This window comes from Cricetulus griseus, chromosome 4 (genome assembly GCF_003668045.3).
Source record: "Cricetulus griseus strain 17A/GY chromosome 4, alternate assembly CriGri-PICRH-1.0, whole genome shotgun sequence".
NCBI lineage: Eukaryota > Metazoa > Chordata > Mammalia > Rodentia > Cricetidae > Cricetulus > Cricetulus griseus.
In genome coordinates, this window is record NC_048597.1 from 79,334,758 (window position 1) to 79,362,541 (window position 27,784).

Here is a 27,784-nt window from a genome sequence, read left to right on the forward strand (position 1 = left end):
CTGGTGACAGACATATGTTCATTTCTGTTCTTTTTCTAGTCAAGAACCTCCAAGGGTTAAATATAAGATGTGGCAAGATAGAGGTCATTTTCTCATGAGTAGGACCATGAACATTCTACTGCCTTGCCTGTGGCCACTCCAAGCCCTCCACACTCCTTCTTGTTTCCAAGCACAGGCCAAGCTAGTATCCGCCCACCCGGGCTTGCCAGCAAGGAAAGCTATACAACCCTTTTCCTCAACAGACTTCATTTGACCCATTTACAGGTACATGGGGAGGCTGGAGTCCATCTGTACAGAAAAGCCTGGTCCTGGAAATGAAGAGCCCTCATCCCAGCCAGCATTTAAGACAACCTCAGGCCGGGTGATGGTGGCACACATCTTTAATCCCAGATCTTGGGAGGCAGAAGCAGGTAGATCTCTGTGAATGTGAGGCCAGCCTGACTTACAGAGCAAGTTCTAGGACAGCCAGGGCTGCACAGAGAAACCCTGTCTCAAAAAAAGAAAAAAAAAAAAAAAAAAAAAAAACAACCTCAGGAGGAGCCCTCTGAAATGGCTGAAGTGCCCCCCAAGAGGACCTTGTCCCCAGGGAGCAGCCCTGGTCTCCTGTGGGATCCCAGCAGGACAGGGATGTATCCAGCCTGTCCTAGAAGGCTGGAGTTGAAGCTGTACTTCTGCAGGGAAGAACCATGGAAGAAGCAAGAATTAGTCCCTGGTGGGAAAGATGTGGGTGGGACAGGAAGGCGGGGTCAAGTGTTCAGGTTAGAGTTAAGCCACTGACGATCTTTCCATTGTTTTCCATTGTCTTCGCTCACCCTCCTGGACTGGGCAGTGGGCTCCCTGGGATCTGCCGTTCAGGGATTAGAGCACCAGGCACTACTGGGTCCCCTGGTGCCCAGTGGTGGGCGCCTTAGACGGGGGCCCAGCTCCTCCCTCCGAGCTGGGTACCAGTCAGTCCCCGATCCACCGAGGGGCCAGCCTTACTTTCCGCTACCGCTGTGGCTCTTCCCTCTCTTGCAGGGGGGCGACAGGGCGCTCGGGGTGTGGGTCCGTTTCCTCGGCCTGCCAGGGCCTCTGCGTGCCATGCTTCTATGGGCATCCTCGTGCCTGTCCCTTAAAAAGAATTCACAGGCTCGGCTGGGAACCTGGGGTGGGCGGTGCGCGGAGTGGGGCACTTGGGTCCACGCACACACCTGACGACTACCACAGTCGACCTATCAACCAGATGTCCAGGATGGGGTGCAAGCTGGGGAGACACTCACCCCGAATCCCGGCGTCGCTGGAGCTTGACCAGCTCACGCTGTTTCTCTTTATATCGCCGCTGGACCTCTGCCAGGCGCATCCGGAAGTCCAGCTCCAGGGCATCCATGTCTTCCAGGGAAGATTTCATGGCAAACATCTGGAGGGAGGACCAGCAGGAGGGGCAGACAAATGAGGCTGCTGATGTCACTGATGCCCTGCCTCTGTGTCAGAGACTGACTCGAATTCCATTGCTGTCCCCTTTTTTTGGTTGGTTTTAGAGATAGTGTCTTACGTAGCTTGGGCTGGCCCCAAACTCTTGTATGCAGCCAAGGATGACCTTGACCTTTTTTTAAATTTTATTTATTTATTTATTTATTATGTATACAACATTCTGCTTCCATGTATATCTGCACACCAGAAGAGGGCACCAGATCTCCTTACGGTTGTGAGCAACCATGTGGTTGCTGGGAATTGAACTCAGGACCTCTGAAAGAGCAGCCGGTGCTCTTAACCTCTGAGCCATTTCTCCAGCCCCGACCTTGACCTTTTAATCTTCCTGCCTCTACTTCCTGAGTCCTGAGATCACAGGCAAGCACCACATCCAGTTTATGTGGTGCTGTGCTCAAACCCATTAAGTAGCCTAGCCTGGCCTGGAACTCTCAGCAATCTCGGCCTTGCAATTGCCAGGGTTACAGATACAAACCATCAAGCCAGGTTATTCTGTCATCATTCCCAACTTTCTATGGACCTGCCTCTTCTCTACGTTCAGGACCCCCTAATGCCAACTTCGACAGGTTGTATCAACACTTAAGATGACATGACTAAACCCTATGCTGCAGTCCTGGTTTAATGAAGACAAGTGTGTTATTTACGCACATGGGCTTGCAGTGTATGGCAGCTACCTGAGACCACACAGGCAGCAAAGGGTAGCCCCAGGCCTCATGGGCAGTCTGCTTTCATTCCAATTCATCACACTACACCCAAGGGACATGCCAAAGCCAAGAGAGGGGAAACAACCCACCGCAGGACACATAGCAAGAAGGTGAAGGACTCCCACCCACCAGCCTGGACCACTCAGGCCTGCAGGAGGAAGAGGCCATCCGGTCTCACCCGTTCCTCCTTCTTTTGCATCCAGCTGTATTTCTTGTTGGAGTTCAGTTCACGCGGGAGCCGCAAGTTCTTTAGTGGGTCTGAGAAGGGGCTGTCTAGTACCTCCTTCAGCATGTGGCTGCTAGCTGCCAGCAGGCTCTCCAGAGAGGGTCGCACGACCAAGTTTGGCTCTGCACCTGAGGAAGCAAAGGGGACAAGTCAGTCAGTGCTGGGACCTGGACCACTGGTAACACGGCTGCACCCACCCAGCCAGCCATCCTGAGATCAGAACAAACTCCCAGAAACTGCAGTCAGCCCTGGCTCAGTGGTGGTCACACAGCCACACAGCCCTGAAGCCAGCCTAGGATGTAGCACACAGTGTCACAGGAGTGAGTAGACTCAGACCCAGGATATGGAATAGTTTGTTCCTGTGGTGTGTGTGAATACCTCAGAGTGACCAAAGGCTGGCAGACGCTCCTTCCCAGGACATTGGGCATCCATCCCCACATGTCTACTTAAATTTCTCATTGGCAAATATGCTGTTTCCCACATCAGAAAACGGTTCAGGGAACCAGGTATGGTTCACACCTGTCACCTAGAACTCAGATGGCTTAAGCAGAAGGGCTGAGCTCAGGCCACATAGACTCCTTTCAAACAAACAAAAAACCCAGGGGTGAAAAAAGCAAAACACAAAAAGAGACACAGCTCAGCAGGTATGGAAGTGTGCTGCTTTTGCAGAGGATCTGAGTTCAAGTCCCATCATCCACATCTGGCAGCTCACAGCTGGACCCAGAGGACCCAACCCCTCTGCAGCCGCACTCACATGTATACATACAAATATACACTTAAAAATAAAATATATTTTTTAAAAAGGGGGGGAGGATGGAGAGATGGCTCAGAGGTTAAGAGCACCGGCTGCTCTTCCAGAGGTCCTGAGTTCAATTCCCAGCAACCACATGGTGGCTCACAACCACCTGTAATGAGATCTGGTGCCCTCTTCTGATCTGCAGGGATATATGTAGACAGAACACTGTACATAATAAATAAAATAAATCTTAAAAAAAAAAAAAGGCCAAGCATGAGCACACACCTTTAAGCTCAGCATTTAGGAGGCAGAAGCAGGTGGATCTCTAGAAGTTTGGGGCCAGCCTGGTCTACATAGTGAGTTCCAGGTCAGCCAAGAGTATATAGTGAAAGCCTGTCTCAGAAAATAATAATAAAATCAATAAATAAATAAACGAACAAAAGAGCAATAAAAACCACAATGTGGGCTACAGAAATAGCTGAGAAAAGTGCTTGCTGGGCCACTGTGAGGCACTGAGGTCAAATCCCCAGAATGCATGTAAAGCCCAGCACAGGAACACATGTTAATAGTCAGACAGAGGGAAATGCCCTAGAAACTCAGGGAGCCAGCTAGCCTGGCGTGTTCTGCGGCAAACGGTATGAAGAGGAAAACAGACACTGGAGGTTGTTCTCAGACCTCCACACACATGTATACAGACATACACACATGCACATTAAAGTATATACTTTAGAAAGCACAAATCAAGGGGAAATATGTAAAAACTCCAACACAGGGTATCCTCTGGGGGAGAATGTGAAACAGTGTGCCAGATGTCCAGGAATGTACTGTCATGTTCACATACTCTCAGCATACCCAGCCTCCCATATAAATGTTAAAACACAACAGAGGGAGGGCTGGCAATGTCGGCCCAGTCCATACAGTGCTTGCCAAGCACACACAAAGCCCTAGGTTCAATCCCCAACACATAAACAGGCATACTGGCACGCAAGAATAATGCCCGGACCCAGGCAGTGGAGGCAACGGGATCGGGAGTTTAAGGTCACCCTTGGTTACATAAGGAGTTTGAAGACTACCTTGAGCTACATGAGACCATGTCTGGTCTCGTCTAGGTTGCTCCAAACTCACGGCCCTCTTGCCTCAGCCTTCCTAGTGCTAGAATTAGAGATCTACACCACCATGCCTGGCTATTTTAATTTTGTTTTTATTTTAGTGTGTGTGTTTATGAGAGAGAAGCAGAGAGAGAGAGAATTGCGACATACACATAGTATATATATATGGAGGTCAAAGAACAACTTTCAGAAACTGGTTCTCTCTTCTATCTTGAGTTCTAAGGAAATTGAACTCAGGTCCTCAGGCTTAGTGGCAAGTCCCTTAACTCTCTGAACCATCTCGCTGGTCCTCTTTTCATTTTCAAATCAACATTTTTCTCTTTGATCTAAAAGTTAACCAAATTTTTGTGTATTATTCAAGCATGCTTGAGGAAAACATGCAATCATCCATGTCTGAAGGCCATGAATACTCTCAGCACTTATATAATAACCAGGGCTTCTAAGCCTGGTTCCCAAGGCCAGCTGGATCCTCCACTGGGGTGTCCCACGTCATACTGGCTGAATCAATGTCTTCCCTGACTTTCTCCTCTAGATGTCAGCAGTGTTCTCCTGAACCACTGACAACCAGGCTTGCCGCTGCCAACTTCCCAGAGGGCACAAAAATAAATCTCTCAGTGAAAATCAGTGGTTTGGGTTTTTGTTTCATTTTTTCCCAAAGTTTTTATTTATTCATAATTATTAACTTTTCCATTTTCTTTTTGTTTTGAGATACATAACTTAAGCTGACCTGGAACTCACTATGTAGAGATCTGCCTGCATCTGTCACTTGAATGCTGGGATGAGAGGTGTGTGTACCACCATGCCTGGCTATTTCCTTAAATTTTACTATTTTATGTGTTTTTCCTGGTGTGTGTGTGTGTGTGTGTGTGTGTGTGTGTGTGTGTGTGTGTGTGTGTGTACATGAGCTTGTGCATGCCTGGAGCCGGCAGAGGCCAAAAGATGGAATTAGATATCCTGAACTGTATTTACAGTGGTTGTAAAACAAAGCTCTTGTGGGTGCTGGCAATCAAGTCAGGTCCTCTGGATGGGCAGCCGGTGCTCTTAAACACTGAGTCATCTCTCCAGCTCCACTATCTTCTTTTTTTGTTTTTGAAACAGCATTACATCCAGGCTAGTCTTGAACTCCAGATACTCTTGCTTCTGCTTCCTGAGTGCCTTGTTACCTCAGTACTAGGATGGAATCCAGGGGTCTATGTGTGTTAGTCTACCCCTAGCTACAACTTCAGAACTTTTTGACTTTGTAACAGTCCCTCAGGCTGGCTTTGAACTCACTCTGTATGTAACCCAGGCAGGCCTTGAGCTTTCATTCCTCATGCTTCAGTCATAGCAGGGATTACAGCCCTGTGCCACCCGGCCAGTGGGATAACAGCTGACCCACCTCTCCGGCCCAGGCTTTATTTTTATATATCCTTAGGTCAATGAAGGCCAGGAGGTAGTGAACCTACCAGGTCCCTGGCATCAGAATGAAGCAGGCTGGTGCTGCCACCACACCCTGTCACTGCAAGGTCCTCAGTGAGGCAGAGGACAGCTGATCTGCCTTACAGAAGGTCTATCCCCTTCCCACCAGCCTCCTGATCCAAAGCTACCCAGAGATACATGCCAAGCCAGCCTTTACTGGTATATTCGCAACCCCTAATTTAGCCAATTGGATTGTAATCCTACAAATATCAGTGCAAGAGAGCTGCCTGCCTCAGCCTCCCAAATGCTGGCACCAAAGGTATGCTACACCCCAACCCACCACACATCAGTACATCAGGATCTGACCTCACTTGAAGACAGGGTTTCTACGGAGGTGGATGAGGTAGACCCTAATCTAATATGGATGGTTTCTTCCACAGGAAGTCAAAATCTTTAAGACAGGCAAAGGTCAGACATCTATAAACCAAAGGGAAAGGATTGGATGGATTTTCAGCATGCCTACAAACCCAGCACTCAGGAGGATGAGGCAGGGGAATTGCTGCAGGTTCTAGGCCAGCCTAGGCTACTTACCTGCCAAAGAAGAGGGAAAAAAAGAAAGGGAAGGAAGGAAGAAAGAAGGAAAGAGAGAGAGAGAGAGAGAGAGAGAGAGAGAGAGAGAGAGAGAGAGAGAGAGAGAGAGAGAGAGAGAGAAGAGAAGAGAAGAGAAGAGAAGAGAAGAGAAGAGAAGAGAAGAGAAGAGAAGAGAAGGAAAATAATTCTCTAGTCAAAGGGGCCCAGTTGCTGGCAAATTATTCAAACAATCCCAGTAAACCAGTTTCTGGCTGTCACAACGAGGAATGACCTAGAGATGGTCCCAGCTACTGCTCACTGCTAGCTTTTGATTTGGGGGGGGGGGTATCTCTAGCAGTATGACAGAGCGGTTCCTCAAAAAGCAACAGGGGCCTCACATGGAGGAACAGCAGGACTTTCCTCTCCCTCTCCTTTCTATGGGGAGGGAGGAAGAGGGAGGGAGGGGAGGAGGGAGGGAGGGAGGGAGGGGAGGAGGGAGGGAGGGAGGGAGGAGGAGAGAGAGAGAGAGAGAGAGAGAGAGAGAGAGAGAGAGAGAAAATTCCCATGTGTGAGTACATTCCATGCATTCCCACAGTACACATGAGGAGGTTCAGACACACCAAGTCAGGTGTCAATCCTTGTCTCCCTCTGTTTGAGAAAGGGTTTGTAGTTGTTGTTGTTGCTCTAGTGTGTACACTGCACTCAAAGGCCACTGAACTCCTGGAATTCTAACTCCATCTCCAAGTTTGTAGTAGTAACAAAGGAATGTTGGATACATGTTTCCATAGCCAGCTTTATATGGTTTCTGCGATTTAAACTCAGTAGGGGCTTTAGGATTACAGATGTGAGCTGAGCTGCCACGCCCAGCTTTACATACTTCCGTGGGATCCAAACTCGAGGTCTTAGGCCCTAATTCTTGGTTCTGCCTGCCTCGTTGTCTTGCCTGGTTTCCTGCCCCTACCATTTTTTTTCTTTTTTTCTTTTTTTGAAAGACAGGTTTTCACTGTGTGGTCCTGGTTAGCTGGAAACCTACTGTGCTCTACCCATGGTGCCATCTCCCCAGGTCCCCAGCTGCAGGTTTTTGTATTGCAAAAGGTATGAACTCCAGTGGGCCCATGATGAGCAATCTTACTAGGGCTCTGGGAAAGACAAGACAGCCCAGCTGAGCAGGCCCACAGGCAAGGGAGGAATCGCTACAGGCACCAGTGAGGGCAGTGAGCCTGGCAAAATGAGGTCAACAGAGAGAAAAGTAGAACAGGGAAGGAGGGAGGCAGAAAAAGGAAGAACCAACTGGGCATGCACAGGGAAAAAAAGCTCCAAAAAGATTTAAGTACCCAGATCCCACTGTATCTAATGCTACTTCATTGTTGCTCAACTTTGGTTCCATAAGCAAATAAATACTGCCTTTAAGTCGGGGAGAGAGACAGGATCTAACATAGCCCACCCTGGCCTCACACTCAGTATGTACCAAAGATGACCTGAAAGTCTGGATCCTCCTGCCTCCATCTCTCAGATGTTGGGATTACATGCCTGGTTCAAGTGGTGCTGAGGATGGGACACTCAAGACTTCATGCATGCTGAGCAAGCACTCTGCCAACTGAGCTACGTTCCATTTATTATTGCATTGCATTTACTTAATTGTGTGTGTGTCATACACACATGTTGCAGCACACATGTGGAGCTCAGAGGACAACTTTTGGAACTCAGTTCTCTCTTCTACTAGGTATGTTCTGGGCTCAAGACCATCAAGGCTTGGTGGTAGGTGACTTTACCCACCAAGTCACCCATCACCCGTCTAACCTTCACCCTACCTCTCTCCAAGCCAGTTTAACTTATAAAAAATCCTCTGCTCTCATGCAATGCCAGGGGAAGGACATGGAACCGGAGGCTTAAGGCCACCAAAACAACACCTCTGGTTATATGTTTTCTCTCTCCTCCCATCTCCACTTTAATACTGGAGATGGAAACCATGGCTAGAGAAAGCACTCTACCACTGAGCCACACCACCAGCCCCTCACTGGGGGATTCTAGGCAGGTGCTCTACCATAGAACCTCCCCCTCAGCCCTCACTATGGCATTCTAGTGCTCCACCACTGAGCTAATCCTCAACCCTCTTTACTTCTTTTCATCAAGAGGTCAGTGTCTCAATTAGTTGCCTAGGCTGGCCTTGCATTCTCTCTAGCCCAAGCTCGCCCTTAAACTCATAATCCTCCTGCCTCAGCCTCCTGTGCAGCTAGGATGATAGCCTGTGACACCAAGCCTGCTTTTTTTTGTTTGTTTGGGTTTTTTTGTTTGTTTGTTTGTTTTTCGAGACAGGGTTTCTCTGTGTAGCTTTGGAGCCTATCCTGGCACTCCATCTGGAGACCAGGCTGGCCTCGAACTCACAGAGATCCACCTGCATCTGCCTCCTGAGTGGGGGGATTAAAAGCATGTGCCACCAACGCCCCCAAGCCTGGTTTTACAAGCAAAAAAGCAAACAGAATGTGAACAAGACATATTCTGGGAGGCTTGGAAGTTTAAAAATCAGAATCTATAAATCTACTCTGTAGCCCAGGCTGGCCTGAACTCCGCTGTGTATACCAGGCTATCCTAGAACCACAGAGATAGACCTGCCTCAGGCTCAGGAATGCTGAGATTACAGGTGCACCACCAACACTGGCTTTTGTAAATATTCTGAATTAGAACCTCAGGAACCTTCAGCCCAGTGCTCACCTGCAACCTCCTGGCCCCTCCGGTCCAGTTCCAGCTCAGCTATCTCACTCAGCAGGGTGATGCCCTGAAGGAAGCTGTGTTCCAGGCCTAGGCTGGGGGCTGTGTCCAGCTTCTCCCCGGTTGGGACCCCAGTACCAAGAGAAGGCAGAGGCCTGGCCTGGGGCAGCTCGGCTGCAGCTGCCAGTGCATTCATGCCAGCCAATGGGTCCTCCAGGCCTGGCAGGAGTGATTCAGAACAGGTCTCTTCTAGATAGCAGGTACTGCCCAGAGCAGGTGCAGCCTCCTGGGTCTCCAGGTTCAGACACTGGCCCTCTGGGACAGGTAAGTCACAGTCTGAGAGCTCCAGGCTGGGCTGAGGCTCAGTCAGGGACGGCTGGGGCAGGCTGTCCTCAGGCCCTGCCTCTGTCATGGGCCCTTCCATTGGCACATCCAGGGGCACCTCCACCGGCTCTTCCTTAGTCTCCACCAGTGGCTCAGGTGTCAGTTGTGTCCCCAGCTCCAGGGCAGCCACTCGGGGCTCAGTCCTACTCGGTAGTTCTATCTGCGGTTCAGCCACTTGTGCAAAGTCTGAGGCTTCCGAGGGCTCCCGGCAGCCCTGACCCGCTGTGCTCAACGCCTGGGCCTCTAGTAGGCCACCTCCGCAGCCACTTGCAGGACTTACAGCCACCATGGTCTCTGGGACAGGCAGAGCCATTGGTGACTCGAGGGGAGGCAGCTCTGTGGAGCCCTCTTCTACATCCTCAACCTCAGCCTTCACCTCACGGTCGACCAGTGGCTGCTCCTCTGGGCTGTCCCGGGGTGGCTCTGGGATCTTAGAAGGAGACAGGCAGATGGGCTTGTCTTCAGGAGACAGTGCCAGGCGCTCGGGCCCATCAGCTGGGAGTGGCACATCAGGGGCGAGGCCATCGGCGTCAGCGGCTGCAGTGGGCTGCAGCAGGAAGGGGTAGGGTCTCCCGTAGTGTGGTGGCAGGGCTTGGAATGGGTACCTGGGGGGGATATCTACCAAGGACAGAAGTAGTCAGTGAAAGGGGGTTCCCCAGGGCTCTGACCCATAACCCGAGAGAGAAGACAACATACAATCAACTGCCCATTTGACCAGCTGCAGGGTGAGAAGCATGCTCCCCTGCTGATCCTGAACTAACCCAAGACCCTTCTACATGTCTGAGCCTTGGAGAGCAAAGTCAGCCACCATCCTGTCCTCAAGGGCTTACAGTCGTCAAGTGAATCCAGACCGGACTGAAAGCAAACGGTAAAACAAGGCCTATGAAGACATGTCTGTCAGCTTGGACTGTACCTCACCCCAATAAAACATGTTTAAAAATATCATAGTAGCTGGGTGTGGTGGCTCATGCTTGTAGTGTCAGAACTTGGAAGGCAGAAGCCCACAGATCTCTGTGAGTTCAAGGGCAACCCCAGCTACCTAGTGAGATACAGTCTCGAAACACAACAAAGCAAAATCCTTCATAGTGAAACAGGTTTATCCTAAGAGGCAGGACTGAGTGGAATGGCTGAACCAGGCCTGGGCAATGCCCAACAGGAGCTTAACGGTGCAATAGTTACCAGAGTAAGTTCAAGGCCAGGCATGTGCTTAGCCCTTAGCGTCAGCATTACACCAAATGGCTCCAGAGAGGGGTAACCTCCTGCCCAAACTAGCACAGCACTAATACAGGATTCTGAATCAGAACCCAAATCCTCCCAAATGCAAGCTCATGATCTTTCTTGCCCCCAGAAAAGAGGACACACACCTCAGACACCAAAGCCAGGTACATCTGGCCTGGCCTGATGAACACAGAAGTCAGAGAGGCTACCCAGATGGGAACTTCTGAGCTTTCCCAGGGCGACTCAGCAGCTACTGTGTACCAAGTTTACAAGTCTGTTGTGCTCTGAGCAGTCCTCCTGCACGGATGCTATCATTATGTCCCCTGCTCTACAACAACAAGGGACCAGGAAGAAATCTCGGCTACATTCATTCCAAAGTTGGACAGTGGGATCTACAGAGTGCTCAGCCAGAGAGTAAGTGAATGGATGAATGAATGAGCCAATGGCAGGGGTGAGTGAATGAATGATGCAGTGAGTAATACGAGTTTACAAATGAATGAGTAAATGAGAGAAGGAATAAATGAATGAGCCAGTGAATGAATGAATGCACAGACAGAGTGAACAGACAAGAATGAGTGAATGAACCAGGCTGCCACTGAACACTCAGGAATTCAGTATCCAATGGCCAGGCAGCCCCTGTCCCACACTCCCACCTGTGAACAGGGCCTGGAAGGGGCTGGGCGCCTCCTTCTCCAACTCCAGGTCTTTCTTCTCCACCACATTCTCAGGAGCCTCTTCCTTGCGGGTGATGCCAGGGGTAGGTGGTGGGGAGGCAGGCGGTGGGCTGCTGGGGTGCGAGCTGGGTGTGGCAGGGTAGGTGTAGGCCGGCGGCTTAGACACATCCTCTACCTTCTGGATAACCTTGGCCTTCAGAGAGGTCACAGGAGAGGCTCGGGGAGATGGAGGTGGGCTCACAGCCTTGCCGTGGGTGCCTGTGGGGCCTGAAGCCAGGCCGGTGGGCTTGCGAGGCAGGAGCCCTGGGCCTGTGGCACTCAAGCCAGCTTTGCCCGTGGTCTCCAGGCTCTTCTTATTCACCTTCTCCTCCATCTCAGTTCGATGCTCTTGAGCTTTCAATCTCTCCTGCTGGGGAATAGGACAGGGGGTAGGGTCAGCATGGCAGGAGCTATCATCACCTGCCTAGCCCCTGGAGTCTCCCACTCCAGAGAATCAGGCAAGATACAGGGGCCAGGCCACCCAACCCTCCCACACAGACATTCCACCGAGGCACATGTGTAATAAACATGGCATTCTACAGAACCCAGTCAGCGGGCCGGGGGCAGGGCACAGAGCCCTGGCTGTTACAAAGAGGGATTCTGACCCAGCTGGGACCCTCACAGTCTGAAGAGAGGGACCCTAGTGCCCACACCCCAACGTCGTGCATTGTGCCCACATGGGGGGGTTTAACTACCTGCTCAGCACTAAGTTGCATTAACCAAGCATCACTGAGGCATGTGACAGCAACATGTGAAACTTAGCTCTACAACAGTCAGTACTCACTGGGGCCCAGCAGCTAGTACCCAAGACACTGGAGAAAGCTCTACCCCCCACCCCGCTCCTGTGGCGGCCTGGACCTAAGAGCTAAGTGACTATTCCTAGTAACCCTGTTTCCTGCAAGCAGAGACTTTAAGACCAAAGAGGTTAAGTCACCTGTTGGAGGACACAGGGCCTGAAAAATAGTTCTACCACCCAACTGACTACTCCAGAATAGATACTGTCTGGAGACAGAGGAGCCTCTGGGAGCCCTTGGGTATCCAGTTGAAACATCTCCGATCCACAGGTCACCTCTATCATGTTTTTTCCACTGCTCACTGGGTCCTGTCCCTAGTAGATGCTGTCTACCACGCCCTGGCCTTCGTATGGGATCTTCCCTCTGGTCCAGCTCTGTTCAGATGCTGCCTCCTTCAGGCATCCCTCCCTGACTAGCACTCTTATGGCTTGGGGTGTCTACCTCCCACTGTGGGGCCAGGACTCACCACCAGCTGTGCACTCCGCTGCAGCTCCAGTGCCTGGGCTGCCTGTTGTTGCAGGTACAGCAGCTCTTGCTGCCGCAGAAAGTGCTGCTGAGAGAAGAGCTGCAGTTGCTGTGCATGGTGCAGGGGGCTGCGGCCTGGTGGATACAGGGCAGGCCAGAGAGGAGGCACTGCCGCTCGCTCCATCAGCTCAGCTGTGGAGACAGACAACAGGAGGGCTATACCCAGGACCCCAGCTCCTGTGTGGGCTCTCACTGCATTTCCAGAGAAAGATGCTGCAGTCCAATGCAGACAGCCAGGCAACGCCCTAGAATAATACTATCGTGTGTGTGTGTGTGTGTGTGTGTGTGTGTGTGTGTGTGTGTGTGTGTACGTACATATATATATATGAATCACACCTCTACCAAACCCCCAAGTACAATGTCCTCAAAGGTCACGGTTGGATCATGCCAACCTGCAGGATGGTACCAAAGCCACCATGGGGACTACAATCTACAGTCTGCAGAGTGGACCTGAGAATGGACAGGGACACCCAGTCCCCACAGGTGACCATAACTGAATTTTCATGGAGTTCTCAGAATCTACTCTCTGGACACAACCAAGGTCAGAGGCTTTCTTGGGCCCACTTGTTCCCACCCCATACGCAGAGCTACCCCACCCCCATGGAAGGTCAGAAAAGCCACTTACCAAAATGAGGCAGGTGATCACTAGGGATAACCACCAGCTGGCCAGACTGGGGATCCCTGACGAACTGGTAAGTAGATGGTAAGGAACTCCCTAAGCCGGGTGGGAACGCAGGAGCCATGCCCTGGTGTAGAGAAGGGGGTCCCAAGCCTAGGGGAAAAAACCCAAGTTCATATCAACACCAGGAAGTTAGGCCCACTGACAATACTGTAGTCCCTGATCATCACTGAGAATCCCAAAAGAACACTGAAGTGTGCAGGCAGACTGGGGACAGGCATGACTGTCCCACCATGACTGGGAAGCTGAGAAAGATTAAGCTGGCCCCAGCCTTCCCTCAAGGAAAGAAACCCCATGAAGCTCCACTCACCGTAGGGGTGTCCAGCAAGCCACATGGATGTGCTCCCCGATCGAGGCAGCCAGGGGTGTGCCGCCAAGTGAGCTGCGGGGTCAGCAGACCATCGTCCTGAGCCTGCCAGTGTCGGGCCCCCAGTCACCATGAGGTTGGGGTTCAGACCATTAGGAGCACAGCTGGTAGGGTGTAGACGGGCCAAATCAGCCAACTCCTTACTTTCTCTGAAAAGGAAAACAGAGGTATGGGAATAGCTGGTGGCCCAGAAACAGGGAGGGGAAGAATGAGGGACACAGCCCAGGGGGCAGACAGGGAGAGCCTGGGGACAGCTGAGGCCCTTCCCTACTGGCTGGAGGGGACTTGAGTCGCATGGATGGACAAGCCCAAGGTGGCTTGACACAAGGACCATGGTGGAACTCAGGTCACCTTGTCATCCTTACCCCAGAAGCACCCAGCCCCTACTTCAGGTGCCCCAAGCCCTCACCGGAGCAACTTCTCCTGGTCCCGGTCCAGCCGTGTCCCTAGCAACCGATCCTCCCGGTGTCTGGTTCGATCACAGTCATCATCAGTCCGGCCATGCCCTGGGGGCCAAAGGTGGCAGTGAGTTCCCTGCTAGCAGCAGTCCAGACTCTCATTACATCTTCCACCCATCGCTGCCCTCCCTCCATACACCCAACAGAACCCTCCAGCAAAACCCCGTGAGAATCTCTCTCCCAGCAACACAGATCCTTATGATCCCTGAACCCCACTGAGGAATCTTTGGCCCAGAAACTTCCCATCCATCCCTCCCACCCCAGAGACCTACCCCCTACTCATACGGACAGCTGTGGTGAGAACACCAGCAGACACAAGTTTAAACACAATAAAATCTATCAAACATAAGCATGGTGACGCTCGCCTTTGACCCCGGCACTCAAGAAGCAGAGGCAGGTGGATCTCTGTGAGTTTGAGGCCAGCCTGGTCTACAGAGTGAATACCAGGTCAACCAGGGCTACAGAGAAACGCTGTCTCCAAAAACAAAAAAAATTAAAAAGAAAAACAATTGGGCACAGCAGCACACACCTATGATCCCAACACTTGGTTGAGGCAGGAGGATAGATGTGAGTTCAAAGCCAGTCTGGATTACATATCATATCAAGTTCCAGGATAGCCTGAGCTTCAGAGTAAGATCCCCCCCCCCCCCAGACAGGGTTTCTCTGTGTAGCCCTGGCTGTCTTGGCACTTGCTCTGGAGACCAGGCTGGCCTCAAACTCACAGAGATCCGCCTGCCTCTGCCTCCTGAGTGCTGAGATTAAAGGCATGTGCCACCACCGCCCGGCAAGATCCTGTCTTTTTTTAAAAAAGGCAGAGAGGAGGCTCCATGGATCAAGGTACTTCCTATGAAGCCTGAATACCAGAGTTCAAGCCCCTAAATCCACAAGGTAGAAAAAAATGACTCCTGCAAGTTGACTTCTGACCTCCACATGTGCACAGTGGCATGCCCATGCCTATACATATACATAAACACACAAAATAAATGTCTTTTTTCCTACTTTTATTGTATGCATGCAAGTGTTTTTGCCTGCCTGTATGTATATGTACTACGTTCATGCTTGTCTGGTGTTCCATGAGTTCAGATGAGGATTGTTGGATCCCCTAGAACGGGAGTTCTAGATAATTGTAAGATGGGGACTGAACTTGGATCACCCAGAACAACAAAAAAAGCCCTCTTAACCACTGAGTCATCTCTCCAGCCCAAATAAAACTGTATATAAAAGTTGGTGTTTGTGCATGCCTTTAACTCCAGCACTCGGGAGGCAGAGGCAGACAGATTTCTGTGAGTTGAGGCCAGCCTGGGAATTACAGGACACCCAAGGATATACTGTGAAACCCTGTCTCAAAACAGCAAAAATAGTAATAATGACGATGATGAAAATTAAAAAGAGCGAGGCAGTGGTAGTGCACGCCTTTAATCCCAGCACTTGGGAGTCAGAGGCAGGCAGATCTCTGAATTCGAGACCAGTCTGGTCTACAAAGCTACACAGAGAAACCCTGCTTTAAACAACAAAACAAAACAAACATAAAAAGAAAAAGAAGGGGTGGGGTGGGGGAGGCAGGATTTAAAGGAGCTTGCTACCAAGTCTGATGACCCGAGTTCAATCCCTGGAACCCACATGGTGGAAGGCGAGTGGGGGGAAACAGCTCCTATATGTTGCCTTTTGACCTCGACACACATGGGGTAACATGTCCATGCCCCCACACATACACACACAATAATTAAACAAATGGTATAAGAGAGAACGGGCTGGGTAATGGGGCTCATCTGGCAAACTGCTTGCCTAGCAGCCCTGTGTTCAACCTCCACCGCCCCCAGAGGAATGGTTTATACACAAAGAAGAGGATTTCAAGTTCAAGGCTATCTATCCTTCGTTACATGGCAAATTAAAAGCTAATCTGGGCTACATGAGCCTGTCTTGGTAAATCAATAAATAAAACTGACCATGTGATGACAAAGTAGCCATCCCTGGCCCGGCCCAGCAATGCCTCAGGTGACCTAGACCCCCAACACAGGGTCTAGAGTAGACCATGTTGTGCAGGATCCTCAAAGGCCAAGGTCCCACTTGAGATGTAGCAGCTGAGCTCCTGCACCTATCTCCCTGAACCCCTAAGACCTCAGAGTCCTGAAGAGCACTGTCCAAGATAAACTCAGAGACTGTAGACCCTTCTGATTTCCACAGAAAGATGAGATGCGGCCATCCAGAGCACAGGACAGTAGCTGGGAGAGAGCACAGCTACATGAGCCCAGACATCCAAGGACCAAACAGCCTAGTACGGGGCAGGGCCAGCCCCTCCAGGCAGATGGAGTACAGCCAGCAAGTCTACCTGGAATGAACCTCAGGGACGCCTAGAACATTAAAAACAAAGCAAAAACCTGGAAAACCCTGATCAATTTTAAGTGGTAAATGTGGACAGATGTGGGACAGGGGAGGGAGGTGTCCCTGGCCACCTGAAGGACTCTTTTCCCCAGAGCCACCGTTCACAGAAGCATTCGCCAAGCTGTTTACTTACACCAGTACAAAGCGACTGAACTGGTGTGGTGGGGGATGTCCTTCTGTATGCTGTGAATATATGTTTCTCTTATTGGTGGATGTATAAAGCTGTTTCAGCCAATGGACAGGCAAGATGACAGACACTTCCATCTATACTGGGAGGGAAGGAAAGCAGGAAGCAATGCCTGCAGATGGTGAGGAGGGGGAGGCCCAGCCTGGGCACTCCTTGCCTCTGAAGCCATGGAACCCTCCTGTGACAGTTAACACTGTCATGTGACAGGATCTAGACTCGCCTAGCAAGCAAAGCTCTGGGAATATCTCTGAGGGATTCCCACAGAGGTTCTGCTAGAGGTTGGAGGACCCACTCCTGAATGTAGGCAGAACTATGCTCTGGGTTGCCGATTCAGACTGGGTAAAGAGCAGCATGACTGGGGACAGCTCAGCAAGTAATGCAGGCAAGCCTGACAGCCTGAGTTCAATCCCCGAGGCCTACGTGGCAGAAGGAAAGAACGGACGCCTGAAAGCTGCCTTCTGACCTTGGTATGTGTGTGCATGCACGCAAAAAAATAAATGGAAAAGAGAAGAAAGTGGCTGGAGAGAGAACTCTGCAGTTAAGAAGACCTGTTGTCATAAGAAACCAGAGTTTGGGTCCCAGTACCCACGGAACCAGCCAGGTGTCTTGCACACGCATGTAACCACAGCTCCAAGGGACTGGAGACCAGAGGACTTCTGGGGCTGCCTGGCTGCCAGGTGAGCTAAGACAACATGAGCTCCAGCTTCAGAGAGACCCTGCTTCAAAGACAGCGTGGGAGAGGGATGGAGGGTGACACCCAACACTCTCCTCTGGTCTCCACACATGCATTCGGCCCATGCACCTGAATATACATGCGTGCGTGGGCACAGACACATGTGCATACATCAACAACTAATGTTTTAAAGGAGAAGGTAAGCTGAGCCCCAGCATGCACCTCTCTCTGCTTCCTGACCACAGATGCAAAATGACCAGATGCCTCCCACTCCCGCCGCCATGCCTCCCCCACCGTGATGGACTGCACACTCAAACTGTGAGCCAGAATAAAGGCCTCCTTCCTTCCTTCTTCAAGCAAAGGCTTATGTTGGGGATATTGCATCACAGCAACCGGAGAAATAACTAAGATAACAATACCCGCCACCAAGCAGAATAATAAATAGCACAAAAGTGACGGGACCAACCAGGGGCTGGGGAGATGGCTGGCTTACTGAAGGGGTTGCTCTGAAAATGAAGACCTGAGTTTGAATTCCCTAGAACCCATATTTAAAAACTGAACACAAGCCGGGCAATGCTGGCACACACCTTTCTTTAATCCTAGGCCTTAAGAGACAGAAGCAGGTGGATCTCTGTGAGTTCAAGACCAGCCTGGTCTACAGAGGGACTTCCAGGACAGCCAGGGCTACACAGAGAAACCCTGTCTTGAAAAGCTAAACATAAATAAATAAACATGAAAATGAAAGATGAACTGAGGGCTAGAGAGATGGCTCAGGGGTTAAGGGTTTCTTTCAGAGGTCCTGAGTTCAATTCCCAGCAACCACATGGTGGCTTCCAACCATCTGTAATGTAGTCTGGTGCCCTCTTCTGGAGTGCAGGGATACATGCAGGCAGAACACTGTACACATGATAAATAAATAAATAAATCTTAAAAAAAAAGAACTGAACATAACAGCACAAAACTGTAATCCCAGAACTGGGGGGGGGGGGGCACACAGAAGGATCCCTGGGGTTTGCTGGCAGCCAGCCCAGCTGAATCAGTGGGCTCTAGTTCAGTCATACATAAACTATCTCCAAAGACAAGGTGGGGTCTGGAGAGATGGCTCAGCAGTTAAACACACTTGCTGTTCTTGCAGAGGACCCGTTTCCCAGCACCCACAGGGCCACTCAGATCCACCTGGAACCCCTATGCTCTTCTAGTCTCCCAGAACATCAGGCACACATTGGATGCACAGACACACACCCTGGCAAAACATCCATATACAAAAAAATTTTTAAACTTTTTTTTTTTGGTTTTTTTGAGACAGGGTTTCTCTGTGGCTTTGGAGGCTGCCCTGGAACTAACTTTTGTAGACCAGGCCGGCCTGTCTCGAAAAACCAAAAAAAGCCAAAAACAAACTTCTTTTTAAAAGATGGAAGAAACTGAGGAAGACATCTCAGGCAGGCAGGCAGGCAGGCAGGCAGGCAGGCAGGCAGGCAGACACAGACAGACACAGACACACAGACACAGACACACAGACACACACAGACACACACAGACACAGACACACACACACACAGACACACACACACACACAGACACACACACACACACACACACACACACACACACACACACACACACACACACACACACACACACACACACACACACACACACACACACACACACACACCCCCCAGAACTAGAAGAGGCTGTGCCCAGGAACCATGGAGAAACTGTAGCTCAGAAGGGAACAGCAGGTTTGAGGCAGGGCCCAGGCTCAGAGAGCCACCCAGAGTTCCACAGCTGTGCCTGGAAATCAGAGCCTGAGCTCATGCTTCCTTGTCCCAGGGGAGACGCCAGCCACGTCAACCAGGCTCATATACTCCCAAGGGCTCAGCCATCTGGGAAGGCACGTGCCACCGGTCTCTGTCTGAGACCAGCTGCGGGTACAGTGCTTACTGCTGGGGCCCCAGAAAGGGGAGGTGCCTGGAGTGTAGCCTAGGCTCAGGGCCACAAGTCTTCTGTACACTGTGACTGATCTGCCCTGGGTTACTTCCTGTCCCAAGTGTCACCTGCCACTAGACACCAACTCAGAGCAGCCTCCAAGCCCAGGGCCACTAGGCAGCGCTCCAGGCCACTCTCTGAAAACTGGCTGGCTCCCAAAGAAATGTGACCTAACTGCCACACTTGACCTCATGCTCTGAGGGGCTCCACCCCCAGCCACTTCACTCTGTAACCACCTATGCCCTGTCCACAGTCCACGGTTACCCCACAGAGCCAAGCCTCTACCGGGGGCCAACATCACAGGTTCCAGATGTCCCCCCAGCCCCCACACTGCCAATCTCTGCATGTCAATCACATGCATCCCTTCCCCATCTTAGGGGCACTTGTTCCCTCTATGCAGAATGCCCTTCCAGTGGATTACACAACACAACTTTAACTTCAATTGACATCTCAGGAAGGAATGAACCATCCTGACCACCCTTCTCCATCACATTCCTCATTCATCTCTCTCAAGGCACTGATCATAGCACGACCATTCTGCTTGTGGTTGGTTGGCCATCTGACTACCTACTCAGGTTCCAACAGTGCCATCCACAGCTGTCCATCTCTTCTCAACATAACACTGGACAGAGAGAAATGCAATCAACAGTGAATGTCTGGAGGAAGAGAGAGATATGTAGCAGGAAAGGCACCTGCAAATGCCCTGAGACAGGAACCTACAAAGAAACATGAGGAGTCCATGAGGAGCCAAGGGAGTAAGCAAGAGAGGGAACAGAAAAGGAGATCACAACAGAGCACCTGCCTAGAAGCCCCCAGTGAGGGGCTGGGGTGTGGCTCAGTGGTAGAGCACCTGCCTAGAATCCCCCAGTGAGGGGCTTAGGGTGTGACTCAGGGACAGAGCACCTCTCTAGAATCCCCAAGTGAGGAGTTAGGGTATGGTTGAGTTAGCAAGTAGGTAGTGTACATTTGACACTGGTTTTCATTCCCAGGAGTAAAACAAAGCATCAAAGACAACTTCTGTAGCCCAAACTCAAACCACATCCTCTTCTTACACACACACACACACACACACACACACACCTACCTAGTGGACACAGGTATTTTGGACACTAAATCATTAGCCACCCTATACACAAGAGGAGTACCAAATCATGTCACAGAGCCCTATTCAGGGCAGAAGACCTATCACCTATCATTCCAACCCAGAATAGGCAGGGGCTGTTGCAAACCCCGCCCCCATCATCAGAGGACCTGCTTCCTTGGCTAGATGTCTTGGCCCAGAGCCAGGGGATCATTAGTCAGTCAGCAAGCATCCACTAAGCATGCTTCACTTAGACCTTTATGCTGGAAGAAGTCAAAGATGGCAGACAAGGAGCCACATCCTGATTCAAAGCCCAAAGGCTCAGATGCTCTCAAGAGACATAGAGACATTCAGGGATTAGTCAGGGACAGTCACACGGTGAATGGGATATTCTACCAGGAAACCAAGCATGGACCAGCTGGAGCACTGGGTGATGTAAAGATACTGCTAGGAGCCAGATGTGTTAGCACAAGAGGATCTCTCTGAGTTCAAGGCTATCTTGGTCTGTACAATGAGATCCTCATCAGGGCTACACAGTGAAACCCCATCTCTAAAAATAAAAAATGCTAGGAGAAAGACCCAGGCCCAGTCCCCTAGCCCTGAGGCAGGGTGAGGCCCTGAAACCTGAATGACAGTGGCATTACAAATGAGTCAGAGTGACACCAAACACCTGGCCTTGCTAGGCTATCTGGGAAATAGGACTGATATCAGTCCAGGAGAGAGGCCACAGAGGGAGCTACTTACAACTTACAAAGATGGTGGAACCCAGAAGGCAGCGGGAGGCAGGCGGGGGAGGGGAAGAGGTATGTTTACAAGGTCCTAGGAAAGCTATGGGTGTCTAGACTGGAAGCTACAACAAGAGAGCCTTCTTGGGTGGCCCTGGACTGTGGTCCAAGAGAAGAAGCTGGGGACATGTGACAATGCCTGCCTTGAGATGCCACACAAAGGTGGGCCAGTTGGACATGCCATTTTCCCAGCCTTCACCAGGGTACACTCGCCCAGCTTTGATGCCTGAACTACAGGCACTTAGCAGGGCAGCAGGCTTGGCCCTTAGCTGACAGATTCAGAACTCAGTGAACACGCTGGAGATAGATAGGTCTCCAAAATACATGAGGACTCAAACACCGACCAGTTTACCAGGTTCCTAGAAAAAGATCCAATCTCTCTACAGATGAAAAGAGCCCAGTTTGGTGGCTAACACCTGGAAGGGAGGTTGATGCAAGGGCTTACAGGTTTGAGGTTAGTTTGGGCTTAGCCTCAGCTATTAACAAGACCTTGTCTCAAAGGAAAAACAAGGGGGGGGGCTTGGTGGTGTTGCATGCCTTTAATCCCAGCACTCTAGAGGCAGAGGCAGATGGATCTCTGTGAGTTCAAGGCCAGCCTGGTCCACAGAGCACGTTCCAGGACAGCTACAGCTGTTACACAGAGAAACCCTGTCTCCAAAAACAAATTTAAAAGGGGGGCAGGATGGGTCAACAGATACAGTTCTTGACGTGTAAGTGTGAGGACAGAAGTTCAAATCCCCAAAACACATGGACAGCCTTATGTCAGAGCTCCGACAGTGAGACAGGAGATGGAGACTGGAGAGTACCTCCAAAAGCCCCCAATCCAGCTAGCCTGGCCTATACAATCACAAACAAAGAGACCCTCCTCAAACAAGGTAGGCTAGGAATGACACCCAAGATTGTCTTTTGACCTTAAAACACGCAACATGGCACACACATGCCCCCATACTCACACAAACTCAAATACATACTCACAACAATAAATACATAATAAGTGCCCAAAAAAATGCTAAGGGAGATGACCCTGCAGATAAAATTCCTCCCGAACAAGCCTAATGACCTGAATTTCATCCCCTAAACCCAGGGTGGAAGGAATCAACACTAGGAAGCTGTTCTCTGACCTCTGTAAGTACACATGCAAGCACATGTTCACACACTCACACTCACACACTCACACACACACACACACACACACACACACACACACTGATAATAATTTTTAAAAAGCAGCAGCCAGGACATTGATGGGATGACTCATCCGGTATAAGAAATATAATGGCCCCTTCTCACATCTGTGGGCACCAGCACACACATGATATACCACTCACACACGCACACATATGTTTCTTCACTTAAAAAGGATTCACTGAAGTCTGTCAGGAAGCCGCCTCTACCATTCAAACATGCACTCATTCACCTGTTTACCCAACATCTATACGCTCCAAGCCCCACGCACACCAGAGGCGCTGAATGAGGCAACACCTGGCTCTATCCCACTGGATAGGACTCAGAGTTGGAGGCTTAAGGCTAGTCTATTCCTAGAAACCTCTAGGACAGAACAAAGTGACTCGAAACAGCAAAAATATTCCACACCGCGTTCTTGACACAAAAGGCAGCAGGCAGAAACTTAAAATGCCCACTGGGGAACGGAAACCTAACTAGGGTACCTGCTGGCATGTGCTCTCCACGGAATATTAAAGGCCGTAAAAAAAAAAAAAATGATACTTGTAAAGAGCCCGCCATCTCGGGAGAAACAACCCACACTGTGATGCAGGAACGACACATAAGACCAAGACTGTGCCGAGCTAGCCACTCTGCAGGTAGACACAAATTGCACAGGAAAATGAATTCAGGGAAAGCCAGGAAAGCGTTCAAGGTGCTGGGAAAACATAATGGTCTTTTTCTTCGTTCTCCTCTCCTGCACTCTACACGTCTATATGGATAATGGGAAAGGCAATCAAAGTTTCAATAGCAGCCACAACGGGCAAGCAGTACTGACTGGGAGGGAGAGATGGGTGTAAAGAGGAGGAAACTAGCCAGGAGTGATGGTGGCGCACACCTTAAATCCCAGCACTCCAGAGGCAGAAGCAGGTGGATCTCTAAGAGTTCAAAGTCAGCCTGGTCTACATAGTAGGTTCCAAGCTAACCAGGATCACACAGTGAAAACCTTGTCTTTCAGAAAAAAAAAAAGGGGGGGGGGGCAGGAAACCAGGTCAGACAATGAGGCAGGCAGAACCAAGAATTAGGGCCCGAGAAAGCAAAGTACAAGTGTGAGGAACTGAGTTTGGATCCCAAAGAAGCAAGTAAAGCTGGGTGAGGCAGCTCACATCTGTAATCCTGTAATCCTAGAGCCCCTACTACTACCAGATAAAAAATGGAGAAAAGAGAACCTGTGAGATATCCTGGGCCAGCTAGCATGGTATCTGCAGCCCAACAAGAGAAACTGTCGGGGCTGGAGAGATGGCTCAGTGGGTAAAGGCACCGGCTGCCAAGCCTGAAGACCTGAGTTCAAACCCCAGAACCCACAGGGAAGAGGAACTATTTCTTACAACTTGTCCTCTGACCTCCACATGTGCACTGTTGTGTACTCGTGTGTGTGTGTGGTGTGTGTGTGTGTGTGTGTGTGTGTGTGTGTGTGTGTGTAAGCGTGTATGTATGCATACAAACACACACACACACACACACACACACACACACACACACACACACACACACACAATGTAGGTAAATATAAGAGAGCCTGTCTCAAAGTAGAATGTGAAAAAAACACCCAAGACTGTCCCTCTGATATCCATGCTTGCCCATGGCACCTGTACCCACACCCACACCCAAAGATTAAAACTGAAGAAGAGTGGGACTGGGCCTGGTGTGATCCCAACTACTACAAGTCCAAAGGCCATCTAGGCTACAAAGTTCAAGCCTGGGGAACTTAAGGAGAAGTGGGGGTACTGGGGGTGTTAGTAAATTGCTAGAATGCTTGCATAGCATGCAGAAAGTCCTGAGGTCCACCAAAGCTCTGCATGAACCAGTGTCACATGCCAATTGGCCCAGAACTCAGGAAGTGGAGGCAAGGGGACCAAAAGTTCAAGATCATTCTTGGCTACCAAGTGAGCTGGAGACTCTATGTGCGCCGGGCATTGGTGGCGCATGCCTTTAATCCCAGCACTCGGGAGGCAGACACAAGCGGATCTCTGAGTTTGAGACCAGCCTGGTCTACAAGAGCTAGTTCCAGGACAGCCTCCAATTCCAGAGAAACCCTGTCTCGAAAAATCAAAATAAAAAAAAAAAAAATACTGTGTGTGTCCTTTCAAATAACAAACGGGGCAGGACACAGCCCAGTGCCAGAGCAATTGCCTACCTTGTGCATTAGAGATCCTATAGGTTTGACCCTAGGCACCACTCCAACAAAACAAAACAAAAAAGGACGCAGCGCCTACCTTTGACGTTGTTCAGTGATAAAGAGCGATCCTGGTCTACCAGTCCAGGTCCCAGCCGACTGCTGCTCCCGCTGTCCTTCTGCCGGGCTACAGCCACAGCAATGCCCACAGGCGGGTGTCTCACTTCAGCCTCCCCCTGGGCACCAGAGCCCTCCCGCCCAAAGGCCTTGGCACTCTCAGGTCTCTCTGGGTCCCGTTTCAGCTGCCGGCCCCCTCCAGCTGTAGGGACCCCAGGGTGTGTAAGTCGGGCCTGGGCTCTGGGGGGACCTGCAGATGTGGGTATAGGTTCAGGTTTCATGGTACCCAGACCTCCAAAGGGGCTCTTCTTCCCACCGCCACCAGGGCGCACAGCCACGGCCTCCCGAGCAAAGCTACCGCTATATTTGATGAGGCTCTGCATGGCAGAGGCCTCGCCAGGTCCATGGGCTGCGGGGTGGAGGTCAGCACCAGGCCGGCCGCAGGTGGCCGAGGCACGGGGCATTGTACTGCCAGGGTCCAGGTAGGCCTTTTTGGATGCTGTGGCGACAGTTGCTTCCTCTTCGGCTCGGCTGGCATGGTGGTGCTGTGCAGCCAGGACAGCCATCTGTGTGGTGGCAAAGTTGCCCAGCTCAAAGGGTTTCCACTTATGCTCTGGCCCAGGGGGTCGGGATGGTTCCAGGCCAAAGAACTTAGCAGCCTGCTGGGCAGCGGAGGAGCTAGAGCCTCGGGGTGCACGCTCACAAGGCCTCGGATCAGCCTCAGGCTTGAGTAGTTCCTTGGGGGGCAGGTAGGCGCGGGTATCCGGGGAGGACCGGGAGGAGCGGGCTGGAGGTCCATCGGATGGAGGTGGACGCTTGAGGGAGCGGATGACAGAACTCTTCTCCCGCAGGACCTCTGGTCGCTCCAGTCGTGGAGATCCAGGGGGACCTTGCAGGACCCCAGGACGGCCGGGCTCACGCTCCCTGGCCCTGGCATCACGAGCCTGGGATGCTATCTGTATGGGTCCCACACGCTCATCAAAGGCCTCCACAGAAGGCACAAAGGTGGGCGCCACCACGCGGTGCTCACGGCCTGGTTCACGGAACACAGTGTAGACACCAGTTGGTGTCGAGGAAGGAGGTGCAGGGGGACCCTTGGGGGGCAGTGGTGGTGGCGGTGGCAGTGGAGACCCACAGGGCCTTGCTGTGGGCAGCAGAGCTTCAGTCCGCCGCAGCAGCCGAGCACTCTCCTCCTGCCTAGCTACCTCCTTGGCACCTCCACGGCCCAATTCAGCCACCAGCCCTGCATCCACCACACCATTGCATAGGCTCAAGGTGGATGGCTGCAAAGTGCCCTTGGCTTTGGCCTCTGCCAAGAAGGGCGACAGGCGCTCAGCTAGGCGTGAGGGCCCACGGTCCTGGCGGCCCTCAGCTCTGGCCTCCTGGGTCAAGTCTACCACACCACGGGGCACAGATACCTCCTCACGTGCCCGAGGGTCTTTCTTGCCAAACAACGGAGGGGGATCTCCACCACGGCCTGAGCGATCCTTGCCTGCACCTTCCCGGGAGGAGCCTTTGGCTGGACCAACTGAGGAGTGGCCACCAGGGGTTCTGGACGAGGGTGTGTGAGAATGCAGGGTCCCAGGTGCAGGCAGGTAGAAGCCATCTAGGGAGGAAAAGGCCACAGTGAAATAGGATCACTACCCACTCCTAACCCCAAGATTCCTTCCCTTCACTCAAGTGTGCATGGCAGCCCTGTGACACAATGGTGTAGGGACCTGGTCTGTCTGAGGGAAGGGCCAGGCGTGGCTGGAAAATGCACAGAAATCTGTCTTAAACCATTTCATCCTCCCCGGCCTACATCCTCCTTTGTAAAGCTTTCAGAGCTCTCAGGGTTTATTAAAGGCTGAGGGGCCTTTAGAGAGAGGTCTACCTGGTAACCAGCACTCAGGGGGTGAAAGCAGGCAGGCGTTATGTTTAAGGGCATCCTTAGCTATACAGCAAGGTCTAGGCCACTATGCTACATGAGAAAAGAGAAAGAGAGAAAGGGGTGGGGGTGAGAGAAAGAGAAAGCAGGGAGGGAAAGGAAGGAATGAAGGAGAAACTGCAAAATGGCTTGGTTGTCAAGCCTAAGGACCTGGGTTTGATCTCCAGCCCATGTGGTGAAAGGAGAGAACTCCAAAAGTAGAGAGGATGGAGGGGGGAGGGGGAGAGGGAGAAGGAAGGGGAGAGAGATGGAGGGGTAGGGGAGAGGGGAGAGAGAGAGAGAGAGAGAGAGAGAGAGAGAGAGAGAGAGAGAGAGAAGGATTCAATTATTAGTTTAAAAAAGGAAAGGAAAAGCAGGCAGTGGTGGTGCACACCTTTAATCCCAGCATTTAGGAGGCAGAGTCAGAAGAATTTCCAAGTTCCAGGATAGCCTGGTCTACAGAATGAGTTCCAGGACAGCCAGGACTACACAGAGAAACCCTTTCTCTAAATAAATAAATAAATAAATAAATGGAGGCAAAGGTCAGATATGGTTGTGCAGGTCTTTAAGCCCAACACTTGGGAGGCCAAAACAAGCAGAGGTGGATCTCTGTGAGTTTGAGGCCAGCTTGGTCTACAGGGTGAGTTCCAGGACAACCAGGGCTACACAGAGAAACCCTGTCTCAATAAAATAAAAGGAAATACTGGTGAAGGGGCTGTGGCAGTAGTAGAGCCCTTTCCTAGCACCTGCAAGGCCCTGGGTTCCACCCTAGACACCTCACACACACACAAGAAAGAGGTAAGAACAACATGGAAGACACCTGAAATCCTTCAGAGGATCCCCCCAGAGAAACCCCAGGACATCACTCTGTGCCCCCCCCCCCCGCCCTGCCAGGCAACAGTCCCACCCCCTCCTGCTCCTGACCTTTCTGGGTATCGAAGATGCTGGGCTGACCCAGCTGGCTGAGGAGGGGGCTCCCATTGCTGGGGGGCTCCAGGTGGTTCAGGTGGAGGTAGGATGGGTACAGCCCGCTGGGCAGGTGGGAGAAGCCTAAGGAGAGAAAACAAAGAAGTCTAGACTAGCCATCATGTTTCCCCACAGGGAACTTCCTTCTAGCATTTTCTTTTCCTTGGAAAAAAACCACAGTAACCCATCAGGCCCCTGGTTCAAGAAGCTGAGCGGTTAACACCAGTTCCCAGGGTGGCCATTGTCCCCCTCCAAGCCCTGCCACTTCAAGCCCTCCTTGAGGCCCAGGAAACCCACAAGGGCT

The 27,784-nt window shown here is 51.3% G+C and overlaps 1 protein-coding gene across 1 annotated transcript in view; it reads right to left on the reverse strand.

Moving 5' to 3' along the window:
• The window catches only part of Tnrc18 (trinucleotide repeat containing 18), a 94,162-nt gene that overhangs the window by 39,936 nt on the left and 26,442 nt on the right, over window positions 1–27,784 (reverse strand). The window contains 11 exon segments of the mRNA XM_027413546.2: window positions 982–1,110; window positions 1,260–1,396; window positions 2,350–2,525; window positions 8,923–9,921; window positions 11,175–11,604; window positions 12,495–12,685; window positions 13,179–13,325; window positions 13,543–13,748; window positions 14,009–14,105; window positions 24,592–26,214; window positions 27,439–27,564. Coding sequence (XP_027269347.1) covers window positions 982–1,110; window positions 1,260–1,396; window positions 2,350–2,525; window positions 8,923–9,921; window positions 11,175–11,604; window positions 12,495–12,685; window positions 13,179–13,325; window positions 13,543–13,748; window positions 14,009–14,105; window positions 24,592–26,214; window positions 27,439–27,564 — 4,261 coding nt within the window.